This window comes from Lagopus muta, chromosome 5 (assembly GCF_023343835.1).
Source record: "Lagopus muta isolate bLagMut1 chromosome 5, bLagMut1 primary, whole genome shotgun sequence".
Lineage (NCBI taxonomy): Eukaryota > Metazoa > Chordata > Aves > Galliformes > Phasianidae > Lagopus > Lagopus muta.
The window spans coordinates 63,542,779-63,566,938 of record NC_064437.1 but is presented as its reverse complement, the minus strand read 5'-3'; the positions used below and the strand labels follow the sequence as shown (position 1 = coordinate 63,566,938).

At 42.4% G+C, this 24,160-nt stretch overlaps 1 protein-coding gene across 3 annotated transcripts in view; it reads right to left on the bottom strand.

The window, feature by feature from the left end:
* DOCK1 (dedicator of cytokinesis 1) overlaps positions 1-24,160 on the bottom strand; it is a 276,377-nt gene that overhangs the window by 58,430 nt on the left and 193,787 nt on the right. For all 3 annotated transcript variants that reach the window (XM_048946145.1, XM_048946146.1, XM_048946148.1), the window contains 6 exons: positions 22,789-22,867; positions 21,709-21,809; positions 18,315-18,373; positions 11,796-11,944; positions 2,589-2,674; positions 2,242-2,398 (listed from right to left, as the gene is read on the bottom strand). In XM_048946145.1, the coding sequence (XP_048802102.1) occupies positions 2,242-2,398; positions 2,589-2,674; positions 11,796-11,944; positions 18,315-18,373; positions 21,709-21,809; positions 22,789-22,867 (631 nt within the window). The remainder of the gene's footprint in view (positions 1-2,241; positions 2,399-2,588; positions 2,675-11,795; positions 11,945-18,314; positions 18,374-21,708; positions 21,810-22,788; positions 22,868-24,160) is intronic.

Genomic DNA, 24,160 nt, shown 5'->3' with positions numbered 1-24,160 from the left:
CAGTTTTTCAGTGCACATGTAATTTCAGATGAGCCAACTCTGTAGTTTTGGGTTGAACTCAAAAGATGAATTGAACCAAATGGAATGACACTCCCCAGAAAATTCTCCTCTCCTATTCTGTTTATTATTTTGTGTTGTCAGAATGAGCTTCCAGCACCATCCCTCCTGCAGCCTGCCCGCTCCTTTGGCTGCACACATACTTTGCCAGGGCCGGCAGAGGTAGGAACAAGCAGCCAAGGGAAAGAGAGGGCTTTTATTTTGCTTTAACATCAGCATTGGCTTAAATGCATATCAAAACCTCTGACTTAAGCTATAGTCGATACAGGCAAACCTAATCCTGTGAAAGCCTGTGTATTATTAAAGGCCCAATTAAGAACTCTTTTGAGACCTCAAGTGGGAATTACGCTGAGCGTTGGCCCTGGGTCAGATTTTGCAAAGGCATAAATTTCACTTCAGGTGCATGGAGAATGATGAAAAGACTGTATTGGCCCTGGAGGGCAAACGGGGCTTTCAAATCAACCTCAGGTTTTAAATTATACCTACTGAAAACTAAGTGAAGTTCTGCCCTGTGACGCTTTCATCCATTTTCTGCAGACTTGGGTGGCAGGGCTGTGTGTGGGGAACACACCGTGATTTAACTTGACAGCAGTACATCACCCACAGGATCTACCACCTGCAACCACCTGAAGAATTTTGATGGCAAAAATCACCACCAGGAGACAGAGAAAACAAAACCAAACCCTACCTGTGCCATCAGTTCCCCTGTGGCTGCTATGGCAAGAATTACTGGGAATAGTCTCAAGAGCGTTACAATGAAAGGAAAGATGAATCCATTCACCTTCCTTAGGAAATTTCCCTAGCTTTATACATTGTTGTCATGCTTCAGAGCATGTAGAGCGTGTGATTTTTTATTTTCTATCTTGCCTGGTGCTAACTGCAGGTTTCTGTAACTCCAGTTCTGATCAGGAGGACACGGTGCCTTTCTGCAGCAACCCAAGGGCACCCACTGCATCAACAGCCGGTGACATCTCTCCGAGTTTCCCCTCCTTCCCCATTTACTAAACATTCTGATGCTTTTTGATGTGCACAGCGAGGAAAAACAAACTAAAAATAAAATCCCAATCCCTGACTTGATGTCTCTATACTCTTCTCATTTCGTTTACAGCTTACATGACACTGCAGCACAAAGGCTGTGCTGCATGAGCTGAGCCCATTTGCAGCACTCCCAAGTGCTAAAGCTACAAACTATTTACTGAGATCTTTCCAGCCCAGCTGAATGAAATCTATCAGCCACAGTGCATTAGGCAATAAGCACTGTCTGCACCCCACACATTGAAATGAAGTATGCGTTGATAACGTTATGCGGATAGTAGCTATGTTTCCCTAATTGCTAGCAGTTTACTACTGAGTCCTAATAAAAAACATCAAATCTAACCAGCAGTATGTTAGAGGTCTCTAAACTTTAACACAGTTTATCTGGATGTGCTGATTCTGTAATAATCTCATCCTCTAATGTTTCCAGCAACAAGCGTGAGGAGCTTACTGTGTACCAACTCCTGCTCTTCCAGCTCTGACCCAAACATACCAAGGTTTGTAATGCAGACCAGACACTGCAGAATTTCTCTAGTGAAGACTAGGAAATTTTGTATCTATGAGGGACAAACCAAGCTGCTTCTGCTCCCCATGAACTAATAACTCTCACTAAGAGCGCGGTGAGGCAGGGGAACAGGTTGCCCAAGGAGGCTGTGGATGCCTCATCCCTGCAGGCTTTCACGCCAGGCTGGATGTGGCTCTGGGCAGCCTGGGCTGCTCGTTGGTGACCTGCACACAGCAGGGGGTTGGAGCTGGATGAGCATTGTGCTCCTTTGCAACCCAGGCCACTCTGTGATTCTATGATTCAATATCATTCAGAAGTTCTGAATACAGGAGCAGAACACAAACAGGACTGCAGATACACGCATTCAACAGCAAATCACACACAATTCTTTTGTTCTTCTATAGGGTTCTTCTATAAGAGTCATTCATGCACAAACAGTAAATATCAACAAACAACCCCTCAGAGACAAGGTCCTGAATCACTGCTTCTTCAAAGCAGTTCAAGTCATCACCCACAGTTTTCACAGGTTTGCTCTCATTAAAAAAAAGATTAAAAAATCTTCACACGGATTCCATGTTAAACAAAGTATTTTGCCAAGGGTGCACAACTGAAGTCATGGATTCAGGCAGGAGGTTCCTGCTTACCAGCACGTTGACAGTGCAGCTCATGCGGTTCTCCTTGTTCTCGTCGTGCATGATGGTCCTGTAGTCCAACAGTCGCTCCATCAGGCGGACAACAAGTTTGACAAAAGTTTCTCCGCTCTTAGCGAGGTATTTGTGCTTCCTGCAGTGCTCCAAGAGGCTAAAAAAAAAGCCAATTACACACGCCTTGTTAAACACACACAGAAAAAACCTTGACTCAGGTGCAATTTTAAACATTGCGCACCATTAAGAGATTTTAATTATTCCTGGGCTGCAAAGTTCATTGTAGTCTAATTGCCCTCTCTCCTGACTTCGCCATGACATAAATCTCGCCGCTGATCAACACTTACATTTTGTCAAATAACACTTTGTACTGTTCATCTCCTCTGCCTCCTTCCACTTCATGATCCAGTTTTGTGATGATCTCATTTTCAAACTATAATTAAACAAAGCAAGCGTAAATAATCAGATGGCAAATATTTCACTTTATGACTGCAGTCTCAATGGCTCACAGATTGGTTGGGTATCTCGGTGAGATGTTTCGCCACTATTTTAAAGCTTGATTGACTTTAAGAGTTTGCAGTCTCTGGTATTAGACCATCCATGATGATCTGCTGCCCTACAAGGATTTTTTGTTGAAGAAATCATTGGTCGTGTTGTTAAATGAAGCTTAAATATTTGCATTAGGTAAAACTAAATAAGGAGCTTAATGACAAGGATAAAGGGAGGGGAAATAAGGAGGAAAAAAAAAAAAAAGACACAATGTCCCCTGCAATAATGACAGTAGAAACAAAGGCAAAATAAGGGAACTGTGAAAGCTCCAGTGGAGATGACAGACAACACTAAAGGCTGCTCAGGCTGTTGGCTCACTCAGCCAACTGAACTCCCCAGCACTGCTAACATCCCATCTCCTTGTAGCATACAGGTATTGACCCTACTGTGGCATGACTCAATAAACCCATTAATAAGGCGCTGCAAAGCAGGAAGGATCTGTTTCAAACAACTTGAGAGTAAATATTTTGATTGGGGAATTAACACAAACTTAAGCAGGCATTAGAACACATTTTAAACGCAATCTGGGTAATTCATAGTTTTAATGAATACAGAGGGTTTTACTGCTGCTGCTCTTTTGCTAGGGCTCAGATTAGGAATGAATTCAAACCATGAGCAGAGGAAGGATCACTCTAGGTCTGCTGCCATGTGACAAGTCAACCTCGCCATCTAATTCCTATCTCTGCATTAAATAAGCACGGACATCAGCAGTGATTCAACTTATTGCCAAGAAACCTCAGCACAAGAGCCAGGGTGAAAAGAAGATCCTCCTGCAGGTGACTGTGACCCCATTAGTCAGAGCAGGGATGTATTGACAGAGCTGTTGGCTTCAGGTTTTTCATTGTCACTTGATTCAGCAGTACCTGACTATTCAGAGGAGAAGCAAAGGGCCACCTGTGCAAGAACAAAGTGTACTAACATTTTGTAAATGTCAAGAGATGTACTTTGCATCTGCAGTTAATATTAACAGTATATCATATGCAAATGAAAACAGAACAGACTGCCTGGTACGACAGCCTTCCAAGCTAGGGATGCATTACCACATCTCCAGCCATGAGCTTTCCTTCCCTGTGCCACAGGTCCCCAGTACCCTAACAGCATTTCTTGCTCTTTATAAACTGTTCCCATCTCATAGGACATCTGCTTTGTAGTGACAAGAACCCTAGCTCCTCTGCTAAAGCCACTTTCCACTGCCTATCAGAATGGGCTTTCTGTAAGTGAGAACACAGGCTTCTGCTGCACGTCTGAAGGTAAAATTTGACTTTTCTTTCACCAGGGACACCAGCAAGGAAGCAACAAGCACAGCTTCAAGAAGCTGTGCAATGGAAATCACGTGCTGAAGATTTAGCTGAAATCTATGCTGAAAGATAAAATCAAAACCCACGTACCAAGAGGAAAAATCTCTATGGAGCATCCTGCCAGCCCAGCAGTCTGCAGAGGGCTGGTAACTGGCACCAGGGAAGGGACCACTGCCCCAAAGTGCCCCAGCTGGCAGCGCAGAGGGAGAGAGCCTGAGCCCCGCTCCTAGCCATGATGTGCCAAGCAGGGTGACAACTGTGGAACCCCAGGGTGCTGCTGCCCCGGCCACTGCACACACAGCAACCAAAGGGCAGGAGAGACAGCAGGGGATGGGTATTTTCACAGGGTCAGCCCCAAGGGGAGTTGGAGAAGATGGGCTGTTACCTGCAGCCAGCAGCTGGGTTTGATTTGGTTTTAGAGATGCTGCATTTTTCTTGCCCACAATGCAAAGTTCTGCTGGCGTCTTTACTTCAGCAAGGAGTGTGAGATCACATATCCCTTGCCAACAGACTTGTGTCACGATGAAACTCTGACGACAAGAGAGCATTTTTATACCACCTTAATTTATGTCACTTTGAGGAGGTGTAGCTCCGTCCACTGCCGGCCCTTCTGCCAACACACCGCATCCTGCGCTCTGCCCACGCAGCCCTTTCTCTGCCAGCAGAGGTTATCATAATGTCTCTGTCAAACATCAAGCACACACTTGCCCTTAGCTCTGCCACAGTGCCTTGGTCCTGAAACAACTGCTGCATGCACACGGCGAGGTAACTGTGAGCAGAACAGGACAAAGCCAGCAGCACAGGGGATGAGGAGCAGCATCTCAGCCCCAGGGCTGGAGGTGCTCACCTGCCCTCCTGCAGGGCCCTGCTCTGCTCAAGGCCCAGCAGCTGGGAACATGGCAACGTGCATTCTCTGGCCAAGCTGAGACTGCGTACAAAATGTGGCTATCAACTATGAAGATGCTCCTGCCTGGTTAATATAAATCACTTTTAGGCAGAACTGCGCACTGGTATATAGAGCTTGTCTGTTTACATTACACCAAAGAACTGCAAAACACAAGTCACTCTCTGAATACCTTACCAGGCTCTATAGTAATTTGGGTACTATTACTGTACTGTGAAAACCCACAGGCAGATCAGGGCACTTGTCTCCATTTCAAACCCTCCACAGTTTTCTCATCATCATCTCCACCAACGTTCAGAGCCTCCTATCTTCACAGCCCAGCCCAGAGTTTTCATCCTCTGCATTGGAGTTATTTTTCCATTCCACACGGCAGTCTGCCAGAATTGTCTTAAGAACAGAGAAATAAAAAAAACTCTGCTGTGAGAAATAAAAAACATTGAACTGTGAGTTCAGTGACTGTGAGCTATCATGATGAGTAACTGCAGAAAACGTCCCGCTCACCTACTGCTCAGTGCAAATTTGGGATACAGGCTAACAACGTGCACAATTCAGCCTAACTGAGAGCTGTCAGGAAATCCTACCTAGAGATTGTGTGGTGCTTATGGAGATAAAAATCAACTAAGTGCCCAAACAACAGATATTCTACCTTAAACAATTTTTACTATTACGCTTGACTGTTTTGGAGATGAAAAACCAAAACGTCTGATGAAATAATGGTGCTCTCTATAAGCCCCAAATCATCCACAAAAACTCACAGGAACGCTGACTGGAACAGATCTCAAAGGTCATTTAGTCCAAACTCCCAGGTGATGCAAAATCATTTCCAACACAGAGCAGGCCAACTGTAACTCAGCCAAGTCCTGAAGATCTCCTTGGATGGCTGATTACACAGCCTCTCTGGGTAACCTGTTCCACTGTTGCACTACTTTATTTGTGAAGGAACGAATGGAAAGTGAAGTGAAATAAGGTTTTTAGTACCACGAATCCATAATTCAAAAAATGACAGGAAAATGAGAAAAGGAAGAATAATGCAATCCACCTCCTCTAAGAGGCAACCCCAAGCTGAAACACGTTCCCACAGTAAAAGGATGTGTCAAATAAAACAGTGAGGCAATGTGGCGATGAAACAGAGAAGTCACAAAATTCATGTTCTCTAATGAGACCAGAATGAAATTGACTTTCCATACCAATGTGAAAAATGACACTTGCTGCCAGCAGGAGCCCTGTAGGTGATGCATTTTTTAGGAAGAGATTAGTCATATGAAGAAGAGCAATTACATTTGTCACACAGGACCATGACTATTCTTCTGATATCAATTTTACTCAAATCTCTGTAGGTCTGGGCTTTGTTGGTTGCCTCTTGGGTTGAACCGAGCTGTGGCATTTTGAGGTTTTTAAGGGAATGAACCATTAACAGCATCCCTTGCTCTGTGATCATTCCTCACACCTATCAAGGAGATGATGTGGCTCAGATCACTCAACCCAGATGACTAAGCATTGCTTAACACAGTCCGGATTCCTTCTTCCCTCCATGGTTCATACAGCTATGGTCTTGCACAAAGGGGAAAGAATGGGGCCATGGAGTCACATGAGCACATGGCTGTGGGATGCTGCACCGGGCATAAGATGAAAATATCTCCAACTTCCCTTTTCTTTCTTTAAACTTAAAAGCATATAGAATAACACAAGGTAGGACTGCAATTATAACAAAGGAATTTACTCTCACGTGAATCACAGAATGGCCTGGGTTGCAAAGGAGCACAATGCTCACCCAATTCCAACCCCCTGCTGTGTGCAGGTCGCCAACCAGCAGCCCAGGCTGCCCAGAGCCACATCCAGCCTGGCCTTGAATGCCTGCAGGGATGGGGCATCCACAGCCTCCTTGGGCAACCCAAAGCACCATATTTTCCCTGTTCCTGTTACAGCCAGTGACACTTGCTAAGGTTCCTTCTGGAGACCTAGGAGTGCCTATCTCTGGCACTAGTGATGAGCTAGATTCATATCTATCTGTTGGCAGCGAAAGCTCGAGGGGTGATGCTAGGAAGATTACAGGAAATTATTATCAACTTATCCTTGCAGCTGATCGAGATCTCAGCTTCCCTTTAGGATGTGTGCATGAACTTTAGCATAGAGTACATCCACTGTTTCATCTGTCTGTTACAATCTCTAACACTGAGGAAGCAGTGGTTACAAATCAATGTAAGCTATCAAGCATCTTCAAGTGTCTGCTCAACTAATCACTTTGGGTTTAGGTTTACCTACAGTGTGGGCAGGCCATAACTGCAGCACTGGCTGACAATTTAATCTAGCTGTGGATGAGGATGTCTTTCAATCCTCCAAGCTGCTATACATTTGTTTAGATATGGGATAATAATGAATTTGCTATATAAGATTCAAAGGGCAGATAACACCAGTAATGCAGAAATAACACAAAGATCCTGTGAAACTTTGTTAGAAGGCCACTACAAAGGTTGTGACAATTGCCAGCAGTTTTATCTTCCATATCCTATTTTCCCAGAGCATCCTGGTCAGCAAACAGGTCCAGTGGCCATTTAATATGAAGAGATTTGGGATGTTTCTGGACTCACTGCATCAGATTTTTCCCTTCCTCTTAGGTGAGGGAAGAATACCAATATCCTGAAAGGCCAGAAAATAAATAAAACTTAAACATTTACACTTCAATCATTTCTGTTCTGTGCTCAAATCCATAGCATGGAGGGGGAGGCTAACACAGGGTTCAGAGCAGGTAAAAAAGACCTAAAATGGAATTATAGGTTGTAAAACGTGATAGATACTCAAGTAAATCAGCTAACTAAGAATAATTATATCAGTTTGAAACTCACTGATAACCAACAAGAAATTACAGAGCAAATTAAAATGCTGGATGACACTAGGATTTATTGATAAATGCTGGAAATGAATTAAAAGGGTTTTCCCCTCATTTCTTCCCATCTTCCCTCATTTAATTCTCTTTACAACAGAACATTAGCTCGAGGTACTTTAGATGCAGCCATAGTTTTATTTTAGCAATCATCTGTATTATGCATTCATTGATTATGCATTTCTATATGATTTTGCATTATGCGTTCATTCATTATGCATTTCTCTATCATTTTTCTATCTTTTTGGCAATGGCTCTATTATGCTAAGTGGCTTTCCAATTTGTATAAAATGGAACAGATGTGTTGTTCTGGTTTTGGGGCTCTTTCCTCAGACCATTACTTTTACACAGCTCCTTATTCTCACAGCATAAGAACACAAGCTGTATCTTGCATGCTTATAACTCTGATGCTAACACCACTGGACACTTTGACAATCCTCCTTAATAATGCTGCTCAGCCTGAAAACCAGACATATGGGACTTGTAACTTCTGCATGTTCACTACTGCAGAGTGGGGGGGGTTATTTCGGAGGTGAGGGCTGCTCCTTCTTCGTTATTTGATGAGACGTGTCATAACGTTGGAGAATGAAGGCTAGAGAAATGCTTCTGACTTAATCCCTTACCTTATAAATCACTTATCTTCGTCTCTTAAAATAATTACTTCTACTAATTTATATGCATCAGAACAGTGAAAAGGAATCATATCGTGATGCAGTGCTAAGTAAGAGATAGGGAGAACCTATCAGTGTCTCCCTTTGCCAAAGACAAGCATCTCCTTCTGCCTCCTGCTTTCTCCACGGCATGCCTTGTACCACATCCTACACTTGCACCTCTCTATGAACTGGCTGAGCTCAAAATAAGCAGAATTAAATCAGCCACCACGGGTTTATAAAAGGCAAGATAAAGTTTTGGGTAGGCAAACAAACCGGAACGCTCCTAAGAAATGGAACTAGAGGAAGTGACAGATGGAAGGAACAGGCTGCCAAAGTAAGAGGTTGGGGCTTTTAATGCTTCAAATCCCACATTTCAGTGGAATGACTGTTTCATGACAAACCTCCTCTCCTGCTGTCACCACGGGATCCATCACGCTCACCTGACCAGGCCTTGAGCAATCAAAGCAGCATTCCTTCATGGCTTCTGCGGCTCTGACATATTCCCTTTGATCTGAAGGGCTTACCAGTAAAACAAGCAAAGGGGAAATAGCAGAGTGGAGAAGGAGGCATTTTCTACTATGGGGAAGCTTCAGTCTCACACAGACTTTAGTATCAGATTCATGCTTTGAGGTACAGGCTACTTTGAAGCCTATATAACGCTTCAAAGCACCATAAAAGGGATAGGACAAAGATGGGTAACTCCAGCTTTTAATTCAGTCAGCCTTTAATTTAGGGGAATTTATCTTCTGCTTCTTCTCAGGGCTATATATAGTGGAAGAGCAAAATCCCCACTCTGCCTGTTACTGGTTTTACCAATTCATACAGAAATTAAAGCAGCCATGGGGAAAGCTGTCTGTTCAAAACACAAGCCATCACGGCATCACAGAAGTTCTGCAAATTCCTCCCACACACATCATGAGGTTTGCACATCTGCTGGAGAAGTGGAGCCAATTTCAACCCTTGCTGATGTGACTAATAAGGTTAGATAATTGGATTTCTGGCAGATTAGTTTAACAGCAGCCAACCATTCGGTTTTGAACTTCTCTTTAAAAGCAAGACTAGGCAGTAATAGTTGGTAGTTGCACGTACATACCAAAATGTTACATTGGCAGATTCAGTATGGAAACTTGCCTAGGTACTGGTAATATTTCAATTTTATATCTATTTCTATCATTTAGAAAACATCAAACACTACTGTTGATAAACAAGTTATTGTCTGAAAGACAGATGAAACAGTCAGAGTTTGGGAAGCTGAGGGGAATTGCATTTGTTTGGTTCTTTGGATCAGTTCCAGTCATACCTCAACCTCCATATGGCTGCAGCCAACTTGGATTGACACCGGCCTGTGATGCTCACAGTTCCAAACCTTTAGCACTAAGCCTTACCAGGGTCTGTAACGGGATGCTATAGGGAATCCCTTAGCAGGCAGACATGGGGTTTATGTGGCATTTTGAACACATCCTCTGCTGGCTGCACGCAGATGGCTCAGATGTCAGACGAGGTCTGATGCTGAATGGGGCTGACAAGTTACACCTGATGAAAATTCTGGAGGACCAAATGGCTTCTCTGCCTCACAGGTAAGGCCAGCTCCCCTCTCCTTGTTTGGAGAAGCAATGAGGAAGTAAATGGTGACCCAGTGACAGTGCACCAGGGATGACTGTCTGCAGAAACTGGACGTATGCAAGTCTGTGAGAGCTGAAAGGGTGCACCCCTGAGGACTAAGGAAATTGCTGGTGACCTTCGTGCCCCAAACACCCACCTCAGAGCCCCAGCACGCATATAACTACATTATCTGCAGAATTATAAATGGATGGATTGATTATATCATTTGACCTAACGGTTCACTCCAAATGCAATAAAAAAAGGTTTACTACCGCTGTACCTGTCACAGTGTTACATCCATAAAGAAAGCAGCAGTACTGACACAAGAAATACGTGTTGACTATCTGCAGTCCAGGACATACCCGACTTTAGCACCAGACATTTTTCTTCTCAAAAGGCAAAAACAATTGTGAGAAACATTTAAGATGCTCATTTCTTAAAATCACCTAAATATTCCACACGGAGCTGGTTTTCCTCCATCAAGAAAACACAGGGCCATAAATTTAGCTATAAAGTTACCCTCAGATTATTCATGATCCATATAATTGTGCAAATAAAAAACGACAAGTAACAAAGAGAGCGTCTGACAGGAAACAGTTTAAATGGCATCCCAGTGAGCATTTCAATCTTTACAGTACCATCAGAGTCAAACATAAGAAAGAATGATTATGCAGTAATTGGATGGATCCAAAATACAGTTCACAACCTTTCCATACAGCATCCAGCGCAAAACAAATCAAAGTAATAAAGCTGATGCAATTTCCCCATGTTTAAATCTCTTCACGCAGGCATTCATTTATTTTGGCTACAGATTAAGAGCTGGTTATGAATAACAGCTCACTAAAAAAATACAGAAAAAGATAAGACTTCCCATCCAAGAAAGAAAAATGGCAAGAGAAGGGGGGAAAACAAAGCGACGTGTCAAACTGTATTGCAAAGTTTTCAAAGTCATATCCTGAATGATCAGAAATTTCACTGTATAATGTAGCTATACTGGTCTATGTTACAAAACTACTTAATTAGTTTTACACTCAATCTATAAGTTCAAGTTTCAAGGGAAAGAAGGAAAGATGACGAATCTCAAGAAACTCTCCTTCATCATACTTGTCTCTCAAAAGCTTCAGCTATCAGTGTGTGCTTATTCAAGGGTTTCCTTCAGCATGCAAAATGAGAATAGGATAAAAATATTCCGCTTGAAGTTTGGATGTTGCATTAACTATCTAGCAGGAAGAAATGCTGCCTCTGGTTGGTTAGCCTCTTTTCCTCTTCAAAGCAATAATAAAAATACGGTAATAGAATCAAAATTGCAAGATACTAGAGATGATGAATTTGTACACATTACACATTATCAGGCTTCTCTTTATGTCCAACTCAACTCAAGCAAACTCCTTCCCTAAGTCACAGTGAAAATTTAAGACAGATGTCTTTGCTCTCCTGCTGTATCATAAAGAAAGGTTTAATTTACCTCATGCAAATTTTGCCTTCAGTGAGAATTTAAAACCTTCAGATTAAAATTCTATAGCCATTCAGAGTTACAGAAAATAAACAAATCCATAATTACATTTTTCTTCCAAAACAAATAGCAAAGCAACAAAAATTCATACGTTTTTGTCAACAAACAGCTAAATCCATCTTACGCCTTCAAATAGTTGTTGCTTACTGCTTACCATCTGGAAGCTTCTGGTGGAATGAAATTCACACTGCATCATGTCAAAGAAGATGGGGATCGTAGCTTTCCGAAGCTCCGTCTCGGGGATGAGTGTCATTTCCAAGATAGGTCCCACCATTTCCGGGATGAACTTGATTTTATGCTGACCTTTAAAGGGAAGAAAAAAAAATGCATTTCAGAGCTAATGAATGGCCACTGACTTGGTAGGAGATAATTGTTTTAAAAGCCATAACCATAAATCGTCATATAGTTCAAGCGCAAGACAGTATTTCTCAAGACTGGAGTTGATTGGACAATTTCTCAAGATTGGACTGAAATTTGTATTGTAATTTATTTCTCAAGAGGTTAACTATGTGATATTATAAACCCAAGCAATGAAGTTGCTCAACCAGTAGTCAGGCTGGAACTTGCTGCGTTTTCCACAAATCATCTCGCTCACACACGTATTAAATTTCAGGGCTTTCTTTAAATATACTTTACAGATAGAAGGCAGCTAAAAGGTGCACTGCTTGCATTAACTTATTTAGGCTTCTGTATCTTCCACAGCGTACAAAATGTTCCTTGTGTCACTCTATCAAAATGTCACCATGAGTGCATGCTTACACAGCCCCGAGACACGAAGCCACATCTTAGCTAAGCTGACAATATGCCTCCTTTCTCCAGGAGTTGATCTGACTGGCTAACTTCATTTCATATTTATCTTCCCAACAGAAAAACACGCCTCCCCCTGTGCTCCCTGCTACGTGCTCTGCACACAGAGCAGAAAGGAACCCTTAACAGCAACACAAAGCCTAATAAATACTGGACTTGTTAAGAACACGTAGTTCCTGTTCTTCTGTTGCATGAGGTGCAGAGGACGGAGATTACATGTTCTGCAAATGATCAACACAGCTCCACCAGGGAAAGATGCCTGTGCTGGGCAGTATGAGGGCCCCAGGAAGTTGTAGGCACAGGACTCAATGGTGGAAGTTCAGAAAACACAAAGATTCCAACCAGGACTTTGTAAAAGCCAAATAAACACTTCCAGGCATTCGTTTTCTCCCAGCTGTAGCAGATGACAACTACCCAAATCAGAGCAGCAGAAGTAGGCTTATTCTAACACAAAGTGCAAAGGAACGTATGGAAGACATTAGAAGTCCAATACCTTAAAGCACTGCACTGAACCTGAAAGATTGTGGAGCTCATTTGGTTTTGTAATGCTACTAATAAAAAAGAATAGAAATTCACACTGGTCTGCGTACAGTGCAGGGCATTCAAGGTTCAGTGGGTGAAGTTTCTTGCAAAGAAGAAGTTAATAGCTGCAGGCAACAGAGTGCTTTGGGAACACCTCTATGCCCCCAGTGCTGCAGGTGGGCTGAGCTGCCTGCAGGAGCCCTCAGCCCCCCCTGCTTTAACACTCTTGTTTCTCACTGCAGCTTATCAGTGGTACACAACACAAACACATCTCAATTCATTTAGATTCCACTGCACTACGCTGCCATAGCAGTAACCGTTGAAGTATTTAATTAGCAGCTTCACTTCTGACCAGAAGTAACATAAATCTGAGCAAATGTAATCAAGAAAAAATCCTTTAAAGATAAAACACGCTGCTGCTATTTATTTTTTTTTTAAGAGGTATAACTTATGTTACTTGATTTGGCGAACTTCAGAATCCCGTCAGCATTAACAATGCTATTAGGGTGAAGGAATGCTCAACCAAAATCGCTACGCCATGTGATGCTCCAATGCTGGCTGCTGGTCAGGAACAGCAGTACAAGCAGTGCAGCCCTCTCTGCCTTCCTTACGAGCAGTATTACACTCAGCATCCCAGGTGCCAGTTTTCCTGTATTATGCCTGGGAAACGTCACAGTTGATACTTCAGAAAACAAATGACAATGACAAAAGCCATTACGTGTCAGGCACACATTCAATGTCCCAAGGTTCTCTGTGGATCACAGTTGTTTTGCTCTGCTTCGTGTGCAGGGACCCCCCTCCCTCAGAAAAGCAACAATTGAAATTGAGACGTGAAAAATGGAGAATTTGCAAAGGACTGTTATCATTTTTTTTAAATCTCCGACTCCCCCTTTTCCTCTTCTGAAGTGAAATGCACAGTTACCCATCAAAAGCAAAACAACTGAGCACCACGTCACCTCAACGAGGAAGGGATGACCTGAATGGAGACCAGGGAGAGTGTGTGCTGAGGCACCCACAGCATGTGCATGAGGCCCAAGGGACCTTCCACCTCACACAGACCTAAGCCTAAACAGAGCATGCAGCAGCAGGCAGTGACACCATGCTGCAAGCCTGGATGATGTGATCTTGTGCAGTGATACGCACGCAGCATCAGAGCACAAACCAAAGGCCATGGTCCTACTCTGGATGCTGAGAGCCTCCACTGCAGCTGCGTGTCACACACAGCACTTTCTGACAAACAACCAAGCCATGAATTCTCCCTTTTCTTTTTCAGCCCCCCCTGAAGCGTAGGAGATCCCACACAGGGATTTAATATATGACAAATCTGGAACAAAACTGCAGCCTCTCTTCCAAAAGACAAACTGCACATCTGTTTTTAAAACTGCATGCAAAACCAGGATTATTTTTTATTCTGACTACGTATAAAACTTTCCACAGTGGTTTCTGCCTTGCCACAACATTCTCTATGTAGATTGCTCACCCAACAGCACTGAGCTTCACCCGAGTGAACCAATATGCAAGCGCTTTCTTTATCTGCATGATTTTCATTTCCCAGCTTCTAATCTACCTTTGGGCCACTGAACAATTTGTCAGCAGCCTCACCTCTGCCTTGGGTCAGCTGTGCACACACAGAACAAATTCAGAGCGTTATTTGTAATGACTCCTTTTTATATCACGCTCAAAGTTCAGGTCTATTTTTAACCCCAGCCTTCCCTCCAACAACATTAACATCTTCGCCCAGTCCATTCTTGGTATCAGGACTGCAAAGGGAGGGCTGGGCTGGCGACCAGCCCACTGCATGACAGCACCACAGGTTTACTTCAGCTTCAGGACCTTCACTCTTCTGCCTTCCACTAGCTGGTTCAATAAAAGCAATGCTTTCTGGTGAGGGGTCTGGAACACAAGGCTTAGGAATGGCTGAGGGAGAAGGGATTGTTTAGTCTGGAGAAGAGGAGGCTCAGGGATGACTTTATCACTCTCTACTGCTGCCTGCATGGAGACTGTAGTGAGATGGGGGTGGGCCATTGCTCCCATGAGAGACAGAATGAGAGGGAACAGCCTCAAGTTGCTCCAGGAGAGATTCAGCTCGGACACGAGGAAAAAAATTCTTCTACAAAAGAGTGATCAGGCACTGGAATCGGCTGCCCAGGAGACAGCAACCATGGAGATGTTCAAGGAACATACAGATATTGTACTGGAATGGACTGCCCAGGGAGGTGGTGGAGTCACCGACCCTGGGGGCGTTCAAGGAAAGACTGGATGTTGTGTTGAGGGACATGGTTTAGTGGGAGCTATTGGGAATAGGTGAACGGTTGGACTGGATGAGCTTTTAGGCCTTTTCCAACCTTGGTGATTCTATGATTCTATGATTCTATACTAAGGGACGTGATTTAGTGGGAAACAGTGGTGGGAGGTGGTTGGTTTGACTGGATGATCTTGGAGGTCTTTTCTAACCTTGGTGATTCTATGATTCTGACCTGTCTTTCCTCGATCGACTCTACCATCAGGAATTTTTTATGTTGCTTTTTCAACATTCCCCTGTTGAAAACATTAACCATTGGAAATTGACATACGTGACCCAGCATCAAACTCCGTTTTGTATTGCTGAGCTGCATTATGTAATGCTTTTCAGTGCATGCCATTTGATTCCCTGCATTTACATCAAGACAGCCTGCTGTGTGCTCCCATGATATTCATCCAGGTCTAAGGTGCCTCAGTTCTAACTATGCAGTGACACCAAACAATGTATTATTTTTAAAAGTTCAGGCTGTGATTCGGAAGGAAATAAGCCTACAGATACTAATATGCATTGCTACTGATGCATGTAGGAAAATAAAAATCTCACAGCACTTTCAGAAAGCCAGCACAGCAGGGGCTCTGCACGCTGGGACTACACTCCCCAAAGCCATCCTCACTGCTACTGCATCACAGCACACAAACCTAAAGCCTTCGTGAGCAAATCGAGCAAGGTATCAGACAGGACCGACACAGCAAGGGTTTATGTAGAAAATCTGTCAGTCTGGATCTCTCACACAGGGCTCCCTGTTTAAAGCCAAATCTTTACTCCTAACTTACATTATTTAAAGTGTGTATGCACAGTTACCTATTGCTCTACTCTACTACACATGGTCCTTTTTCTTTCTTTTTTTTTTTTTAATGCAACCACTACTGCACCAGAAATACGCAGGCAAAAAATAACCTCCTAGAGCTTGTATTTTACCATCTCATTTCAGAAAATAAGTTATACTTTTGAATGTGCGTCACAGCTAAAGGTCTGTCTGGTGAAAAGTTTTAACTCTGCAAGTATCACGTGCTAAATTTCTAAACAAAAAGTTAGGGGATAATTTGAGACTTACCCGCTCCAATACATAAATCAAAAGTCAAAGTTATTTGTTTCTGTCGAATCTTATACACAATGGCAGGTAGTCATAAAAAATTATATGCTCAAGGTTATGCAAGAATAATAGCTTTCTGCTTTGGATTTTGTTTCTGAGCATACACATGTTAATAATTTCACTAATGTAGTGAAACTTCTAAGATAAAAGCATCAAATGCACTACAATCAATTCCTCTGCAGTGGTAAGTCAGTATTCTTTCCTAATTGATGCTGTGACATACATGAGATTGGTGGAGAGCCAGAAGTTAAACATGATCAGCACTGACTATCTGTATCACAAAGAAGTGGAGAAAAAGAACGATTCTCATTATGAAAAGTACAAAGGCCTTGTTGGATTGGGGTCCTGGCTCTGATTTACCTTTCTCCTGCAGCTTTTGTTATGAAGTGCAACAATTTACCAACTCCCTCAACATGTAAAATTTCAGAATTAATGATCCCAGTCGCTTAGGGAATGCACAGACATCAGAGCTAGAAGAGGTCACAGAGTCATCTTCCTGAGTAATAACAGTTTGTAAAGAAGAAACCAAAGTTCTATCTAAAACTCTATCAAAGGCTTTCATGATAGCACAAAGATTGAAGAAAACACTGCCCCTCTATGCAGTCAATTCACAAAACACCGGTGGAAATGGTTAGCATCTCCCTGTTAATGGTGAAAAGCAGAACTCAAAGGCAGCTGAATACCGTGCACAGGAGCAGCCAGCGTCAGTGGCAGCAGTAAAAAGCACAACGTGCTCCACTGTTGATCCAAGTTTGAATATCAATCCAAGTTTGAATAAAAGGGCCACGTGTTAGAACAGCCAGATGCATATGTACAAACACCTCCACTTCCAGTCTACTAAATGGCAGGAAAAGTACACCAGGTTTGAAAACTCAAAGATGCCAGAGAAAGTAGGGAAAGTAACAGATGGATATGTGACTGTAAGCATAAAGCAGTGAAGGATTTAGCTAATAACCACCATGGAGGCTGCCAGCATCCTGAGCTGGCTGACCCAGCATCTGTTCTGGGGCTGGAACCATTACCTGCCTGTCAAGTCCCACATCAGCTGTGCATTATGCTTTAATCTGTTCTCCAGATTTGTGAAAGATGCTTCTAATAAAAAGCGAATTCAACTGCTCTTGGAAGGCTTTTTTTCATCATTCCAGCAGAGTGGATGATACCTCTGTGATATCAAGTAATTGTGAACCTTGGTAACCCCTTCCTTTATATATGCTTATATATTTTTTCAAGCTTCAGCAACAACAGTTCAGCTGGAGATATAAGTCAAGTGGCAAATGCATTTATTTCTGATAACTTAAGGAACTTTTGATAAAACTCAGAACAGCTGAAGTGTCTCTGCTGTTAAGCCCAAGAAAATGAAATCTGGTAGATGAGTACATTCAGTTCATAGTAAATACTCCGTTGCTCACAAAATTTAATCCCTGTATAGCTAAATTATACCCACAAAACATACCTGAGTTGAGAAAGGTGTGTCTAATTTACCCACAAACTGAGGATGTCCAGCTTCCCATTCTTTGCTGATCACCCTGAGTCATTCTGATGCAGTCAAACAAGACTGAAAATCAGACTTCAAGCTGAATTTCCAGGCAATGCTACTGGCAGCCCTCAGATATCTTCATTTTACTACAGTATACTGGATCTACATGTATGTGTCCATATGCATATTTTTATATCCATTTATTCATTGAAAAAAAGAGCAAAAGCCCTCACTATAATTGCTTCTGTTTAAAATGAGGTTGAACGCCACAAAAGGAAAATGAAGATACATAAACACTGACTAGTTGTGTGTCTTCTCAGATGGTGAACTAAGTATGCAGAGGAGGCTTTATTTCTTACATCACTTGCTTCCTAGGTGCCTGTTTCAGGAGAAAGTAGCCTTGTTTCATCTGAACCTCCTTTAAACAAACACTGGCTGAAAGCATTGAGCAACAGGTGTTCATGCTACTTACCCAGATTGTACCACATGTCCCTGATTTCAAAACCAATCTGCCTTCTCATATCACCATACCTTGAAGAGAGAACAAAAAACACGATTAAAAACAAACAAACAAAAAATTAAATACAGGACATATCAATAAGCAGAGAAATTTGGTTTGAAAATCTGACCAGTGTTCAAAAATGTCTGAAAGCAGAGGTCAATCTGTGCAGGGGGGTTGAAACTAGACTGATCTTTGAGGTCCTTTATCAACCCAGGGCATTCTATGATTCTGTGATGATTCTATGAAATCCTCCAGGTGTGACCTTTATCAGTGACACTGCTTCTCGTTCCCCCAGCTCTGCCACACACCTTCATGCACTGATCTCTGCAGAATTCAACTGGGGCCAAAGGGAGAGGCAGACTTGCTCAGGATGCCCCAAGAGATGCAGCCCCAAAGGCTGCAGCTCACCCTGCACTCTGTGCTGTCTCTCAGAGATCATCAAGTTTCCATTTATGGAATGAATTTCTACTTACTGAAGGGAGAACACAAACATTCACCTGGGCAAACCTCTGTTTTTGGATTACCTAACCATCCTCTGGGACACGTGGGTGTTTGCAGAGATTAATTGTGAGCGTTTCCTACTTTCCAAACAGCGATGGCTGGAGGAAGCACGGCAGAGAGCTGCACGGCCTAAGGCTCTGTTTTATTTTTACACACATTCTTAGCATAACGTTGTCCTAGAAAATAAAACCAGGAGCGCCGAGTGACATCTTGTGTGAAATCATAAAGGAAGAGCTTTTGTGTTGCACATCATGGGGATGTGGGCCATCAGTGGGGTGCTGGGCCGAAGCAACACGGATGCTCCTTTGCCTGGTGGCCCAATGTCTCCTGTTCAGCTCTGGTGCCACCTGTGCCACATGCCCTCCATCACAGCGTTGATGCCAGGAAAGCTTAATGAACACAAAAAAGCCTACTGACTTCATGCATTACGAGACCTGCACCATAACCATCCTCCAAGCCTATGTAAGGAGCTCCAACAACCCACTTGCTACACAGATTATTTACTGAAGACCATTAATTAAACCACAGGATGAGCAAACGGTTGTGTCTGGCAACTTGCGGAGTTTGTGTGGGATAACAGTGAGATACCCTGTCATTAATAAGGATTAATGATATTTCTCTTTATCATTCAGTCTGTAATTACCTAACGTTTCAATCCAACATTTAGTAAAAAACTGCAGATTACAATAATTAAATTTTAATTATTGAATATTTAGCACGTTGAAATATGTACTTAGAAAAGAGGGCGAGTGAAACTGAATGAAGTGATTATTTATATCCCTTTGGCATAGAACTGATAGTTGTTTCCCCCACAGCAATAAAAGTTAGTGCTTTCAACCACTTATTGCATCTGAAGAATTTACTGTCTTGGTTTTCGTCCCCCCAAACACGATTAAACTGAAAATAACAACTCGCAAAATCATTATAAACAGAGATTTACAATTTAGCAAACTTCATTAAGTATCCACTTCAAATGACTTAGTCTGTTTACTTATCTCAGTAGTGAGTAATGTCTGTTGATCTCTCAGATTTCGTCAGTGAAATATGCTGCCCCACTTAATATCAGAATCACTTCCGAACATTTCCATCCAAGGATCTTATTCTCACAAAGAGGAAAATCAGTCTCCAGATGTATTCTAGGGGCATTTCCAGTCCCACCTGGCATTTCCAGCTCCCTGGCATTGGTTTTTGCTCAGATCAGGAGCCCAAACAATAGGAGCCCCATTGGGTGGGCGCACCCCAGCTCTGCTCAGAGGAGGAGGGAAGAGAATTTGGACCCAGAGCTGCTGAGCTCAATCGCTCTGCCTTTCCACCTGGTTGGGACTGCAGCACTTTGACTTCTGTCAGTGTCCTTTGCACTTACTGAAGAGTTTGTACCACTGATCTCGTGCAAAAACATGGCTCATGCATTCCAGCTCTAACAAAATGGGATTTATGTCACTGAACAGAAGCACCTTGATTTCTCCGTGCAAGTCAGTGGCTTTCATGCTATTTGTGGTATTTGTATCACTACTGCAAAACCCCAAGCTCTATTTGAGATCACTTTTCCACCAAACTTTTAAATCTTTCTGTCTCATCACAGCAGCCCCACAAGTCATGTGTACGTATCGAATCATAGAATGGCCTGGGATGAAAAGGACCACGATGCCCATCCAGTTTCAACCCCAAGCTATGTGTGCATGTCACCAACCACCAGACCAGGCTGCCCAGAGCCATATACAATATGATAGATCACACAGTGCTGAAAAATTCTGTTTTAACACTGTGGTAAATCACAGTTTCCAAAGGAAACAGCTCCAAACTCAGGATGGAGTGGATGAATCTGAAGGGCAAAACTCAGCTGCTGGGGGAAAAAAAAAGAAAATAGAAAGAAAAAAGAGAGCCCTCTGCTTTTTGGTCAAAGAGTGCAGCCCACATGGTGCTGCCACTTCCAGCAAAACCCTTACAATCGCATCACACTGCAGCAGTGGGAAACTCTTCCCATTCTCACTGCGGTATCTCACATCACAGTAACACACAAAAAGGCTTCAGTTCAGTAATACAAAATACACCGTATCTCTCTATAGATAGAATATATATTACACATAGAAGAGGCTTGCTCAGGGACTTGGAGCTCTGAAACTGCATTAACTGTGGAAACCCGACTGAAAATGGAAACAAACTGCTTTTGCAGGCATTCTTTACGGGCACCACAGCACCAAAAGTGAACCTGCACATACAGACTCAAAATATTCAACCAGCTTTTTCAGCTCTCAGTCAAGGATAAGGATCCTCTGCACTGGGAGCCCGAAGAAATTTGGGGAGAAATGCACACACGAAAATATTCACACTGCAGTGTTTCTTCTTTCCTTTCATTTGCTGTGGGGTTCTGAAGTAAAATCACACAGCTTGAGCTGCCCAGTCAGAGGCAGGCAATGCAACTCCTTCTATAAGCAGGGGAGCAACACTCTACAAAGCCAGTCCTTAGGGATAACACAGCGATATGGGCTGCAGCTGGGGAAATTCACCCTAACAGGCTGTCAGGGATTAAGCAATAAAGAGTGCCCACAGAATGAGAATGATCACAAACCTGAAGTGATTTAAAAATGCAGCTTTGTAACATGTTAATACTTCTGAGAAGTCTTGACTTCATGAATATCCCGCAGTATAAAATACTGTCTTCATCAGTAATGAATCATGTAATTTAGATCTTGATTCAAGGGTAGAAACACATGCAAGGCTTGATTCATGTTTTTAAAAACCAACCTTTCATTATACCATGATTGTGTCTCAATTTGAATAGATTTAGCTAAGAAATTAAACTAAAATTATGTTAACAGACCTCAAGTTCTTGTCCACAATTTAGATGACGAATAGGACTTACTTGTTAAGTATTTTTGCCCTCTTAGCACTTGAAAAATTCTCCAGTTGCAAGGACTCTTGCGTGAGAAAAGCAACGGCAAGGTGGAAGTAGTTGTTCCAAAGCTGAAAGGACCCAGAATGACAAGAACAGGTACCATTAATTCTCTGAAACGTTTCTCTGCACATCCACAAAACACCTTAGAAGAATCGAAGTCATTCACATAAATATTTAAAGGTGAAAATAACAGACACTACACAGGCATTGTTTCTTGATGTATTTAGTACATCCCCTCGCTGCGTTCATCTTCCCATGAAACATCTCCCATCTACAAATCCTAATCGATTGCATTTGGCAATACAAGTAAAATAAAATATGAACACATAAATATGGAGAAAAGATAGAAAAGGATCTACACTCAGACCCCACATTCGAGTCAATAGCTCTAGCAAAGCACCTGTTAATGGCTCTTTACATGGGTTGAGAGTGATGGGACAAGTGGGAATGGTCTTAAACTGAGACAGGAGAGGTTTGGGTTGGATATTAGGAGGAAGTTTTTCAGCCAGAGGGTGGTGAGGCACTGGCACAGGTTGCCCAAGGAGGCTGTGGATGCCCCATCCCTGCAGGCATTCAAGGCCAGGCTGGATGTGGCTCTGGGCAGCCTGGGCTGCTGGTTGGTGACCTGCACACAGCAGGGGGTTGGAACCAGGTGATCATTGTGGTCCTTTTCAACCCAGTTCATTCTGTGTTTCTATGACCTGTCTGGAAAGGATCCTTTTCCCTTTTTGCACATCCAGAGGGAAATGAGGAGTTCAGTATGGTACCGTGGGATAAGACTTGGTGCTGTTGTAAGTGCTGAGGACAGGACAACTGAATGGGCTAACTGGAATTCCAGGGTTCACAGTCAACACACAGACAACAAAATCGTGTGGCACATGGGGACATGGATACTGGGCATGGTGGGGATGGGCTGGCAGCTGGACTTGGGGATCACAGAGGTCTTTTCCAGCTTTATTAGTTCTAGTTGTTTGGGACAGAAGTTTATTACACTATTAATATTACATCCCAAGACGCTGTTTGGTATTTTGATAATTTTTTTCTTACCTGCAACTCAAAGTTGGCTTGATCAAGAAATTTTTTGTTTAGCATATCTGCATACTGATTAATTGCTCGCAGGAAGACTCTGAAAGATCAAGAGAAAATTACATAATTACACACTCTTCGGTGGCACCTTTGTACGTTTGGCATTCCAATTAGACAAAAATGGGAGTCTGTCTGGGAAGTGAGATTTGTAGCTGTTACTTGAAAAGCAGTGTGATCTCACCACTGTTGAGCACACGGAATTATATGCAGATGTTCTCAAAATTAATCAAGCAAATTCGCAGACGCGGGGTGAAGAAACATAAGGGATGTTTTGGATAAAAATCACTTGTCTTTAAAATATCTCATGATAATCAGGAGATCATTAAACATTCAGTTTATTAGAGGAAAAATGAAGTTGTTTCTTTCCCCCCCCCCCCCCCCCCTTTAAAGTGACAGCATCTGAATGCTGCAGCTCACCAGAACTGAAAGTGGCTCTATTTTAACTTGCAGGTGAAGCAAAACGTGTTTTCAAACACATGAGACAGACACTATTTTACTTACGGAACAAAAACACATTAAAAAGCTGCTGAAGGACAGTCTTCAAAATGTTGTGCAATGTTCTACTTCTAAAATGTTAATTTAATACCCAGTACAGTTTATTGCTTCCCTAAAAAGGTTGCTTGTTAAATTGCGATAGGAGTTGGCTTGACAAGCTTTAAAAATAAAACCAAATGGTACAGTATAAGTAGGTCACTACATATTCATGGTGCTGAAAAGTAAACATATTATTCTCTGGTATTCTAATCTCCATTTTCAAAATAAACATTAGATTCCTCCTGAAAACTTTAAATTTATGCTATGGAACTGCCAGCTAATGCCCAGACAAATGAGCTTGTCTTGGGAGCAGGCTATCTGTGATACAGATTTATGTCCCTTAAAGCTCTAGAAACGATGAAGACCAATCATGACACGTATAACCTTTCTTTCCTTTTCCCCAAAAGCAATCTTTAAGAGACTGGCACTACGGGATGCAAATAAGAAAATTAATCTTCTACAAGCTGACAAAAATAAAATAAAATTAAAACAGTAGAAGGAGTTGGAACTTTTATTTGAATTTAAGGTACCTACTGATCTGTCCTGAGGAAAAAAGAAAAGAACATCTAGCTGAATGCTTGGCTGCCCAAATGAAATCAAACCTCACACCGAGATCAGGATGGGAGCAGAGATTATTCACGTATACAAAACTAACAAAACAAGGCACTAATTGTCACACGGTTGGGATGCATCTGTACTGTAAAATCAGATTCATCCAACAGCAGGGGAAGGAAAGTAGCCAAACATGAACAGAAATATATTTTTTTTGTTTTCTAGTAGAAGCATGAAAGAAAATGTA